Here is a 13,469-nt window from a genome sequence, read left to right on the forward strand (position 1 = left end):
GATACCAGCCTTTATTTGGTCTCATTTACTAAGCGTATTTTCTGCTCCTATCGCCATCTCTTTGTGGCTATCAAAGCTCTAATACCTCTGTTGGAAAATTTTTCCCAAGCTAACCTGCTTATCTGCAGTAATGAACACTCATGCAAACAGGCACAAAATTAAATGGGTTCTTTAGAGAGATTATGATAGATTGAGCTGTGCTTAATCTACATAATCAAATTGCTTTTGTGTTCGGCAGTAATACTTTCTCTGTACCCCGGGTGCAACCAATACTGAACACTCTGTCCTGACAGCTTCATTCTGAGAAATGCTGGCTACAAAGAGGGGTTATTTTAGAGGCAGTGGAGTGGCAATGGTATGAGATATATTTTAGTCTAAGTGAATATATCTGGCATCTTCAGGTTGGTGATGGAGAGTAGGGTCATTATGAGGGAATCGGAGGATGCATCAGAAGGCCTTGCCACAAGCATGCCAAATTCTCTGGTATCTCTTTATTGCTAACTGTACTTTCCAAGTGCTTAGGACAGGGTTCTGCACACAGTAAACACTCAATAAATATGACTGAATGAATGAGTGACTCTCTTGCCACAAACTGCAAATGCTCTGCTTTCTATATGGTCTCATCTGATTATATTGCACGTACCCCAGCCCTGAGTACAGGGCTTGTCACAGAGGAAGCACTTAAACTATTACTTTCCTAGTGTCTTAAGCATTTGAGGAAAACAAAGAAAGCCATTTCTGCTTAACTAATTCTTCTTTACATAACTATTATTAGGTAGCATTTATTATATATTTATTTAAGGTATCTGTAAAGTGCTTACTATGTGTCAGGCACTATACTAAGTGCTGGGGTAGATAGAAGATACAAGTTGGATACAGTCCCTATTACACATGGGGCTCATGATCTATATTACATATTGCATGTTATTATGGCATCTATTGAGCACAGTCCCTGTCCTACAGTCTATTTCATCCTCATTTTACAGATGAGGAACCTGAAGCCCAGAGAGGGGAAATGACTTGGCCAAGGTAACAAAGTAGGCTAGTAGCAGAGCCAAGATGCAAAGCACGTTCTCCCTACCCCTACTTCTGTTTCCTCTGGGTCACTGATTGACTGAGTTCATTCATTCATTCATATTTACTGAGCGCTTACCGTGTGCAAAGCACTGTACCAAGCACTTGGGAGAGTATGATTTAACAACAGACATATTCCCTGCCCACAATGAGCTCACAGTTTACGGCATTTTTTCCCACTGCATTAATGGTTCAGTTTCAATAAAAGAGCGGAAGACCAGAAATACTCAGATCAATGTACCCGGATCCATACCTTTTTAGACCGTGAGCCCCGATGGAATGGGGACCCTTTTTAAGACTACACAGGTGAGCATTTCTCAGCTCCTGGTGCAGCATACATGCTTAATAAATCACATTACCACTATCTAGCCGGTAGCTGAGAAACAAGGAAAGCAGATGTTACCAAAGATGAAATGATGAGTCAGTGGGGGAGTCAAGAACTCAACCCAAGAGTCCTGACTTCTGGCACAACGTTCTCCATACTTAAAAGTGTACATCTGGAGCACTGGGTATGAAAATAAACAAAACTCTGTTTATTTCGATGATTGCACATTTAATCATTCAAATGGAGTGTGTTTATTTGAAAGTGAAATCCCATGTGGATGTAATAACATTCAAATAAACATAGCCAGTGAGTTTTAGAATCTAGAACTGCATATTCAAATAAACACACAGTGAGTTTATTTAAATGTGTGATCAAGTTCTCTTCATTTCTCATTAAAAATAACCACATTGGAAATTAAATTCTAGGAACTATGTTAACTCAGTATTATAGATGAGATTTCAAATGCACAGACTTGGGACACTCTGTGTCATATGCACACAGACACACACAGACACACACACACATAACTCATCACAATGTACAACAAGACAAATAAATCCTCTTCATACTGATAAGAAGGAACTAAGAAGGGATAGTAGTAAAAATGTCCGATACTGATAACTACAAACTATTGAATTTACTTTAATCAAAACAGCTTTACTGAATGAGATAAAAACAAAGTCATTTACTTAACTCTGGTGAGTTACATGTATTGAGAAACATGAAACCTTCCTTTGAGAAAAGCAGCTGTTGAAATGAAAGAGATTCTATGATTAAGATGCAATAGATTAACGTTTCTATGAAAATAAAGAACAAGGTTCCCTCACAACATTGTTCAAACAAGGATCACTGGAACATCATTAGGAAACTGAAAATCAAAAATGGGACCTGGAATCACTTGAGTCCCTGGAGATATATATATATATATATACATTTATAATAATGATAATAATAATGATGGTATTTGTTAAGTGCTTTCTATGTGCGAAGCACTGTTCTAAGCGCTGGGGGGGATACAAGGCGATCAGGTTGTCCCACTTGGGGATCACAGTCTTAATCCCCATTTTCAGATGAGGTCACTGAGGCACAGAGAAGTTAAGTGACTTGCCCAAAGTCACACAGCTGACAAGTGGTGGAGCCGAGATTAGAACCCATGACCTCTGATTTCCAAGCCTGTGCTCTTTCTACTGAGCCATGCTGCTTCTTTATGCATATATGTGTGTCTGTAAAAATATAGTTGGCCCTCCTTATCAAAGATGACCCACCTCAGATGGTGAATTTTCATGTGTGTAGGTGTGCTTAAAAGGTCCAAGCTTCTCGAGGGGGCAGGCAGCAGGGGCTATGTCTTTAAATCAGCTGTGAGCTCCCACATGCCTAGCATAGTGCTCGGAACACAGCAGGCAATACTGCTGAAAATGATGTTGATGATAAAAGCTAACAGAAATACTGTAAAAAAGGGAAATGATGGTTTCTAACATGATTAAATATAGTATCAAGGGCTTTACTATCATAGGGAACATTCCTCAAAGATAGGCTCATTAAAAATAAGAAAGGGTAAGAAAGACAAAGGTGAAAAACCAGGGATAAATAACTTGTCACTTAATTTTTTGGCATAGAACAACACTCTAAAGCAAGAAAATACCTGTAAAATGGAACTCAAAGTAGCAGGAATAGATAATTAAAACTATGTAAAACATAACAAGAGATGATTTTTTTAAATCTTGGTATCAAATGGAAAGATATATATGAAAGGACATCTATGACTATAAATCCTATGTATAGGGTGTAAGACTGAATATCTTGTATCTATCCCAGCACTTCTTGTAATGCCCGGCACAAAGTAAGTGCTTAAAAAATGATCACTACCAACGTCAAAGAAATTATAAAAATTACTGCCTGAAAATGCCGCTTTAGTCTGTAATTAAGAAATTCATTAAATATCAAAATTTGAGCTCTGGGGATGACAGAAAAATCCACGAAGAGCCATGTTTTCAAAGAGTGTCTTGAATTGTGAGATGAGATCAAAATTTTTTTTTGGACAAATACCAAAGTAGGCCAGCACTTAAGGGTGGAGTAAGGCAGAGGGGATGCGGTGGTAGCACACAGTGTTGACAGGGGTTCCCAGCTCTTCCACAAGGCATTTTCTGAAGAAGGTTGAGGCTGAGCTCACCCAGAAATTCAGGGGCCACTGGAAGTTTCATTATGAGTGACATATCACACAAGAGTTTCTGGTTGGGGTCCACTCATATAGCAGTAGAAGATAACAGATTTGCAAAGAACAATTCCAATCAATTGGGTTGCTTCTGCAGAAAAACTTGCTTTTAGCAAAGTACTTAACATTGCACATCACCATTTAGAGAACAGCTGACCTTCGGACTACACAGAGAAACAAGTCACTTCCATTTTCTAAAGAAGGAATGGGAACCTGAACAAACCAATGGGCAGTAACAATAAGTTACTCTCCCAGGCTAATCAAGAAAAAAATGGCAAAACCAACCACATGGTCACAAGACCACACTCCACAAGGCAAGAACAGTTTCGAGCTGATAGAGAACTGCTAAGTGCTTTAATGAATAATGAACAATCCCCTTTGGTTTTGAGTGAAAGGGGGGCAGCACATATCTGAGAAACAATGGAGCCCATGAGTTTGTCCTGTGCAAATGTGTTAGTGACTAAGCTGATTAACATTTTGGTATAGGTAGAGGAGAAAGGAGAAATTCGTAAGGGTTGGGATATGAAGGAATAATTAGAAGTCACGCAAGAAAAACATTAGCATAAGTATTGGCGGGGGGGAAAAAGATCAGCAAGAGAAAAATTTCAGACCACAGTAGGCTTCCTAGAGTTGGTAAGAAATTCTGGAGCAGAATTACCACAAGCAATGGGAGGCTTTTCTTCGTGGAAAAGAAAAAATCATTTGGGATAGATGGGGAAGGGGAAGAGGAAAAGATTGTTCCTGACATTCTAGGTCTCCAGGGAAAATGCCACCATTCTCCCTTTAGCCACTAAATTAAGCACAGAGAGGAGTATGCTTGGAAGAACCAATCCTTCATTAGTAGAACATTCAACTAGATCTCCTAAAGCCTCAATCCACATTCCTGAAAGAATCTGAGCCTCATTTTCCACATATACCATTTCAAACTATGGGGTAATTCTGTGTTTTCTAAGTTAAAAGCCACAAACACCCCACGTATAGAACAGACAACTATCAGCCTAAATGGACATACGCTGGGCACCCAGAATTACTGGGCAAAAGGAGAGACTGAAAACTTACCCCATCGGGCAGGGCCCTCCAGCATACAGCACTGACAAATTCATTTGTGTCGTCTTCCTTCCGGTCCTTATCTAGGACGCTTTTGACAGTATCAAACTTAAAAGTCAGCAGTGTCTTTGAAAGACCCTTGTAGTAAAGGTAGAGGGAGTTGTTTTCACTTCCTGGAAATGAAAAAAAGTAGTACTTAAAATGGAGTTAGTGGAAAGAGCACAGGCTTGGAAGTCAGAGGACATGGGTTCTAATCCCAGCTCTGCCACTTGTCTGCTGTGTAATATTGGGTAAGCCACTTAGCTTCTCTGTGCCTCAGTTACCCCATCTGTTAAATGGGGAACCCAACGTGGGACAACCTGATTACCTTGTATCTACCCCAGTGCTTAGAACAGTGCTTGGCACATAGTAAGTGCGTAATAAACTAATAATAACAACACTGTCATTGACGTCAAGAGCTAAACACCTAGCTCTCCACCTGCTGCTGACCCTTCCATGTGGCTGACTTTCAGTGAGATGAGCTTTTTGGACTGGTGACCACAGAGTTCCATGTCAGTGGGAGAATGCAGAACAGAGAATGAATATCATTCACTCTATTTAAAAACACAACTGCTTTTCAGGACGGGGGTTGGGAGTAGGGGAGACGAATATTTTCCTGGGGCCTCTTTTGCCGCTAGGCATCAGTTGGACAGACTGGATGCGGGTGGAAGCTGGAAAGTACTGGCAAGCCCCAAACCTGACCCATGAGTGGGGCACTGCCATGCCAAACTGTTCGCTGTGAGCCCCCTGGCCAGCAGTTGGGATTAGTCTAATTTCCACAGCCCATCTGCAGTTGGATGTGGTGGGTGAGATGCGCATTTCGAGGGATATAAAAATCATAATTGTGGCATTGCATTTGTTAAAGGCTTACTGTGTGCCAAGCAGTGTACTCAATGCTGGGGTAGATACAAAACAATAAGATTAGACTCCACCTCTCCCTTGGTGGGGCACACAGTCCAGGTACTGCACCCCAGTTTACAGATGAGGAAACTGAGGAACAGAGAAATTGATTGACTTGACCAAGGTCATGCAGAAGGCAAGAAGGAGAGCATGGATTAGAAATCAGATCTCCTAATTCCCAGTCCTGTGCTCTTTCCACAGGACCACACTGCCGCTCATGACATGAGATTGAAGTTTCGTTCCACAGATGATGGCAGTCACCTAACAATTCACAGAGCTTTAATGGGGCTGACAGGACTATTTGCTCTTGAACAAAGTATTTTGATGGGGAATAACCGGTAGAAAAATGATTTGAAATACTTTTAATAAATTATTTTCCTTGAGTTCTCACAGGAAAACTTACGATAGAAGATGGCAGTCCCAGGGGTGGCCTGGGAGTGCAGGGGTAAATTAAACAGACTCAGTAAAGCCAATGTTGAAATGTACAGTGTGGAGGTTCATGTTAATGCAAGACCAGACTTTGCAGGATTTGTTGATTTGATTGTGGCTGCGGCAGGCTTTTTTTTTTTTTTTTTTTAGCAATGTGGGGAGGGGGGAGGGGGAGAGAGAGAGAGAGAGAGAGTGTGTGTGTCTGTACACACAATTGGGGAGAATTAGGTGGTTGGCTAGCTTGTTGTCCTTTTGCAGGCAACTACCCAAAATATGTAAAGCTTGACAGGTTTCTGTAATATACGAGGCTGCTCTGCTGGCATAAAATAGCGTCGACTGTCCAGTTGGCCCCAAATGCTGAGCTTTCTTACCATGTTTACGCAGCGTTTACTTTCAAGTAGCATTCTATAAAAATAAATGCATGTTGAGGATCATCAAGCAGATTGTTTAATGATCAGATTTATAGGTCTGGGAGTGAAAACTGTGATACACATGAAAATTACAGCAAGTCACCGCACCAAAAGAGCGAAATTCATTTCTTCCCAGCACTCAATACAGCTTCGGCTGAAATAAGGCCGTAGCTGCCAGATGCAGCCAACATTTCCTCATCAACCCTTTACATGAAATCCCGAGGAAAAAGGCCGAGAGCTTTGTTGCATCTTAGGGAAAAACCACAGAGATGCAATTTGGCCATTTTTAAGCATCTACTTAAGAGTACATATGAGCTGCTTCCCCAGAAGCCTTCTGGTGACCTACAAACCCTCCCTGTACAGTTCCTTGAATGGAGGGTGGTTTTACTCACCACAGGCTATGTAGTCTCCATTGGAAGCCAGGCCCACGAAGTTCTTTTCGTTGATGTGACCCTTGAAGGAACGCAGACAGTGCGGTTTCCCCACGTTCCATAGCTTCAGCTGGCTGTCGGTGGACCTGAGGTCAGAGCACAGAGGGTTACAATGCATTTGGGGGCCGCTTTGCCAAACAGTGGACTGGATTCAGGAGCCCTGCCCAATTCCAGCGACTCCTCTTTTTCATTTGTTCAGTGGATTTTCAAATTACATTTGAAACTTGTCAAACGTTATTATTGTTAAGGCTAAACTATTTTCCCAGCCATTTATTACTCCTTTAACAAAATTTAAGATGGCAATATTCCATTTTGAATGCTATATATGGGGTGGCGTTTCTTATAACTTTTCTTAAACAAGTAAAAACTAAGACGTGAAAATGAAGTTGTTTACGCAAGCTTTTTTTGGTGAAAGGGTAATGCTCTAACCTGCTGTATTTTCATGCAACAGAAATGCATTCTCTTAGTGGATTTCTGTGTATCTAATAAGATTGTATGTGAATTCATATTCTGAAAGTCACTAGAGGTCAGAATCTAAATGGGCGTGTGTGAATCAATGAAATCCATAAGAGAGGGAAAATAAGGGAAATTGATGCACGGAAAGACTCAAGGAATACAAGCATGCGTGGGGATCAATGAACGTTTCGGCCATACGCAGTGCAGCTAAAAATTGGTAATTACAAGCCACAGTCAAAATGTAATTACCCATGTACTTTTTTGGAAGGCTAAAACTGAAGCGGTCAAGTCTTATTGCCAAGAATTCTTTGACATACTGAAAAAGGTCACCCATTATTTTGAGGCAATATGGCCTACTGGAAATAAAATGGGCCCGTGAATCAGATAAATTGGGTTCTAATCCCAGCTCTGCCACTTCTCTGCTATGTGACACTGGGCAAGTCACCTAACTGCTCTGTGCCTCGGTTTCCTCATCTGTAAAATGGGGATGCAATGCCTGTTCTTCCTCCTAATATAGACTATGAATCCCATACGGGACAGGGACTATCTCCAACCTGAGTGCTCACAGTAAGCGCTCAATAAATACAATTGAATGAATGAATCTTACTTTTTTCAGTGCTTGGCATATAGTACATGCTTAATTATTACCATTATTATTATTATTATTATTATTATTATTATTATTATTGTACAATACCACCCCTTGACAGTTGCCTTTCCTAAGAGCACCACCATTGCCCAAAGAGTTGAAATAGGTAATCCTGTGGGCCAGCTTTTCACCTCATCAGGGGTATGCTGAGTTCCAATTCACTTCTTCTACCTCCATGTGGTGCAGTTTTTCAATGATTTAAAACCCCAAACTCTATGTTTTTCTAAAGAAATAGTCACAAATACTATTCCCCTTGGAGAACAGGAGACAATTTCTGCCGGATCACATAGCATTTTATGTCTGACAAAATTCTACCATAGGATTATCATGCCCTCATATACAAAATATATTGGCCACAACTCCAACAAATCAATTGTGCTAATTAAGTCCTCAAAAAGGATGAAAGACCTTAGATTTAAGGTGGGCAGAGTCCCTGGCCCCCTGTGTGTCCTTAGAAAAGTTTCCTGACAAATCCAGGTTTGGTTTTGTTAACATAAAATGAAAATGATGATGATTATCTCACTGGGCAGATGCAAGAAGAGTTAATCAAGTGATTTTGCAAGCCATGAGCAAACTGTGGTGGCAGAAAAAACATTCTATTTTTACTAGGTTCTGTTCCCTTGGCCCTAATTGTGCAAATCCCCATTAAGTTGTGCAGCTCTTTTATAATGTCAACAATTGTCTATTCAAACCTCATAAGAATACTGAGCTTATTATTCAATGATCTAAGACTTCAACTATCTTCAAACTTGAGTCTTCAAAGGGAGAAACAAGTCACCGCAGTACGGGCTCAAATGCAGCTGCTTCTCCAAATTTAAGTGTTTTGCAGAACGTTTGCACAGAAGGGAAAATAGCAAATACAACAAAGCTGATTCAGATGAGAATACATCTCCTAATCTGGTTTTCTGCAGCCCAACAATCTGCTGCTTAACAGAATGCAAACGCACAAAGAGCTATCCTCTACAATTACCCCAACACATAGGAGCTAGATTCTCTCCATCACAAACACATATGCACAAAACAATGGAAGATCTGTTTTTTGCATCAGGATTTCTCCTTAGCAATGGTATTACTTACGCAGAGACAATTTCTTCCCCACTCACAAACTTTGCATAGGAGACCGCTTTGCGATGCCCTTTGAACACCATGATTGGCTGCTTAGTGTTGCGAAGATCGTAGTAGTGGACACAGTGATCTGGAAGCAAATGAGACAAGGTGACATTGCAATGGGTGGAGAAATGAAAAGTGCTCAGCTTTTTTCAATTGGCAGAAAACCGGGAGATATTTTCCTTCTCTGGTCAAGAAGTTGACATGCAGCATCTCTGACTAAAGTAAAGAAAGTCAAAGCACATGGTTCTAAAGCTATTCTACTGCAAATGGTTAGAACAACAAATAGTATTATTTTTGCTACCATGGACCATGGAAAAGGCAGTTGGCTAAAAATATATCAAGACGGTCAGAAAGATAGGAGGCTATTAGTAGTCTAACCTGGATTACTATTATATTTTTAAATATAGTTTTGCAGTAGTTCAAAGAAAACTGAAATGGTCTTTTCCACTCATACCCCCCGACTGCACTTTTCAAACAAGGGGAATTTACACTTCTGTTAGTGAAAATAAGTCATCTAAATTCCACTTCCTGTAGTACTATTTCATCAGGTTTTTTTCCCCACGAAAACCACAGGAAAGAAATCACTTACAAAAGTACTAGTACATTTTAATTTCTATGCAGCAAGATGTCAATTCCCATTGAAGAACAAAAACCCACAAGTATCCTCTTCAGTTCGGCAAGGTTAATCAACAATTCCTTCCCTTTCTAATGTCGAGATGCATTTCATTATGCTCTGATACTACAGAAAGAAAAAAAAGCTTCACTGCAGAGAGGATGCTCGGTAGGTGCTGCAGAGCTCTTTACAGGTTGGATGTTAAACTACACAAACAGTTCCCTTCAAGAAACCCAGTTCTGAAAGAATCTAGCTTGATCATGTTACCACCCCATTTTACTTGCACCTCCCTCTACAAAACTCCTCAACTGATAGCATTTTGGAATATGTTGAGAATCTTATGAATGCAGGAAAAGACTCCCATGTGGTTGAGAAATTCTAACTGGCTAGGAAAATGATATGCACCATAATCAGGAAATAGATACAAAATCTGTGTTGGGTATGGTGCAGGACATGGAGTGTCTGGGAAAACAAAAGCTTGTTATCAAAGGAGGCAAGCTGGACAAATGGATTCCTCTCCTTTTCAAGTTAAATAAAATGAAATAACAGTTAAGAGATGGCTGTTTTTCAATTACACTGTGAGCGGTTGGATATCCTTTTCTGATCCACATTCAAGTGATGGAAATGGAGGAGTCTTGAATGAGAAAAGTGGAATGGCTTTATTAATAACGAATAAGGGTTATTTCCTCACAAAAGGGATGGAGGAAGGAGGAGAAAGGCAAAAGAGATAAAACTGAAATTATTTCTTGATTACAGAGAAGGGGAAGCAAGGGATAAAGGATAAAGAAGGGATAAAGGAGATGCTGTGGGGAGGCACAGATGGCCAAACTGGGGGTCTTGAAACCTAACAGTGATGGAGAACTTTTAAAAATCATGTTTCTTAGTATACAGAAGCAGCATGGCATAGTGGCTAGACCACAGGCCACGAGTCAGAAGGTCATGGCTTCTAATCCCAGCTCTGCCACTTGTCGGCTGTGTGGCCTTGGGCAAGTCACTTCATTTCTCTGTGCCTCAGTCACCTCATCTGTAAAATGGGGATTAGGACTATGAGCCCTGTTCAGAACAGGAACTGTGTCCAACCTGATTTGCTTGTAACCACCCCAGCACTTTAGTATAGTGCCTGGGACATAGTAAATGCTTAACAAATACCATTATTATTATTGTTATTATTAATTCCCTAATAATCCAGCTTTGTAAAACCTAAAGCAAAAGGTAGGCCTGCCATTTTGACTTCCAAGGTTGGTGTAATGAACTTGTTATTCATCATTCCGTGAGTGGTTACAAAACAACACAAAAAGCAGAAGGACATCTTCCTAGCTGTTTCCTTTTTCTATGAGAACATGATCAGTTAGCTGATATCTTTTCTGGTTTGTAGGACCACAATTCAAAACAGACAGGCCCCAAACGTTCCATAACCAGAAAGTTGTGCTGCGCTTGAACCCAGTAACAGTTTCAATCCTATCCTAGCATCCATCTAGGATTGGGAGAAACTTCAGCTGCACTGCAAAATCAGACTGTGGAGGAAGAGAAACTGGATTTCTCTATTATGTATGACACTGTCTTGTGGTGGAAAGACCTTTTATGATCACATTCACTACCCTTAAAGCCTCCCTCATTACTATAAAAAACACGCTGCCTACCAAAATTCTGAATCACATCCATTTTTTAATACTCTGACAAATTCTATGCCAAAAGGATGCACATCTAAGTAACGGTTCCCATAAAAATCCTTCTGTTTGATGGTAAATCAATGCCAGAAATACAAGCATTTGCTATCAGCTGGGAAATCTTACCTGACCACTTGGCAATAAGACTTTACTGGGAATAACAGTTTTCACATTTAGATCACATTCATCCAAAAGTCCTTAAACTTACCTGTGCACAAAACGTTAACTCACATACACAACCCCCTTTCCTTCTTCTTCCCAAATATAATTTATTTTAGTGCCAGACTCTCCTGATAGACTGTAAGCTCCTCTAAGGCAGGAATCATGTCTATTGTACTGTTGCAAGGGCTTAGTACACATAGTAACAGACTGATTAAACATTCTGTGGCTTTCTTGGTTTTGGTTCACCCCAGCCCCCGTCCCGGTAATCTGAACCTGCCCCACTTCTGGAAGTACTTGGGAGTTTAAGTGGAGGTGAGAGCAGAAAAAGACCTCTCTTCTCACTACTCGATTTACCAGGAAGGAACTACAATATCTGAGAGCAGGAAAGCCAAAAGCAGGTCAGGGAAAGACACAGACTGTGAGGGGCTGTATTTGCCTGGAAAGTTGAGGACTGAAGAGGCATTTACCTTTGAAAGATTACAATAAAGAATCCAAGCTCATGAGCATCTGGCCCTAGCACAACGGGGCCTCTGTCTGCTGCTAGTGCCATCAATCACTGTCTGCTCCTATCAGCACTAGGCCAGGGGATAGGCCGCTGGGTGCTAAAATTAGCCACTTAATTATTAACTGATTACTTCACAGGCTAAAGTGTTGCTGCCCAGTGGAGGGTTTTATGTATTGAACTAAAGGAGCTATTTATTTATTTATTTAGAGCTTCATTCTGGTTACAAGTCATTAAAACCAGAACAGGTGGTTAAGCTTTATAATTAAAGACATACCATTTCTCTTAGGCCATATGGACTTCCTCAAAACAAGATAAAAATACCATCTGCTAAGGCAGTGGAGACCTTAGAAACCAAACTCTAGGGGGAAAATAAAACCTATAAATCCCAGATTGCAGTAAAATCTCTCCTGAGGTCCAACTGTCCACAACCGGCAAGGGCTCTACTCTCTACATCCAACTTGGATTCTACACTACAAATTCTTCGCCATTTCAGGTAAAGTTGTGGGAGTAAACAAGAGGCAGCTATTTATCACCCCCCACCCCCACCGCAAGCAAACTCTCTAGCCCCACTAAAGTCCGTAACCTCCACAGACTTATAAACAGAGAAGGCCCAATGGGGCTGAAATGAGGGATGCTTTTGTGTTGAGTTCCAATACTGCTTACTGCTAGCTTTGGAAAGACTACGGACCTGAGACCCAGTTAGAGAGGCAAAAATCAATCATATTTATTGAGTGCTTACTGTGTGCAGACCACTGTACTAAGCACTTGGGAAGTACAAGTTGGCAACATATAGAGACAGTCGCTACCCAACAGTGGGCTCACAGTCTAAAAGGGGGAGACAAGGGGATACCCACTCAGTGTCGTAGTTCCTGACTGGCTGATAAACACCCCCAAATAACTTGTGTTTCCTGCGTCCTCGCATAGTACAAATAGGGCAGGTGATACATGTGAATTATCAATGATGTCTTGGAAAAGAATGGTAGATTGATAGTACCCTCATGAAATTCCTCTGAGCTTGCACTTGAGTCCTACCTAAGTGACATCAGTCTCGGGCCACTTTCGTGGTTTCAGCCAGGTAAGGAGGAAAGAATACATATTCATCTCATTACCTGTTTATTTCCTAAAGGAAATGAGGTGGGTGGAAGATATTTGAGGGTGATACATTTTTTGTTCTTTCAAGTGCCAGAAAAACTTTCCTACTGTACTTCCTTAGGATACTACTACTTACTGTCAACATTTTAAAACCAATAGAACAGGGAAACAGTGGTTAAAATCTTCTGCAAATTGATGTTTTAAAAACTGTAAGCTTTGTGGATTTTATAAGATGGGCACTACTGTTGGGATATTACCATCCTCCCGTAATAACAGGGGTTAAGAGATGAACATTTCACCAGATTTGGGGACATTTTGAGGACTGACGAGTGAGTGATGAAGCTGAAG

General features: G+C 40.7%; 1 protein-coding gene across 1 annotated transcript in view; it reads right to left on the minus strand.

Moving 5' to 3' along the window:
- COP1 (COP1 E3 ubiquitin ligase) overlaps positions 1-13,469 on the minus strand; it is a gene marked incomplete at its 5' end in the record, with an annotated part of 172,595 nt that overhangs the window by 21,976 nt on the left and 137,150 nt on the right. Inside the window, 3 exons of the mRNA XM_038758162.1 lie at positions 4,671-4,831; positions 6,829-6,953; positions 9,050-9,167. Coding sequence (XP_038614090.1) covers positions 4,671-4,831; positions 6,829-6,953; positions 9,050-9,167 — 404 coding nt within the window. The remainder of the gene's footprint in view (positions 1-4,670; positions 4,832-6,828; positions 6,954-9,049; positions 9,168-13,469) is intronic.

Source organism: Tachyglossus aculeatus, chromosome 16, assembly GCF_015852505.1.
Source record: "Tachyglossus aculeatus isolate mTacAcu1 chromosome 16, mTacAcu1.pri, whole genome shotgun sequence".
Lineage (NCBI taxonomy): Eukaryota > Metazoa > Chordata > Mammalia > Monotremata > Tachyglossidae > Tachyglossus > Tachyglossus aculeatus.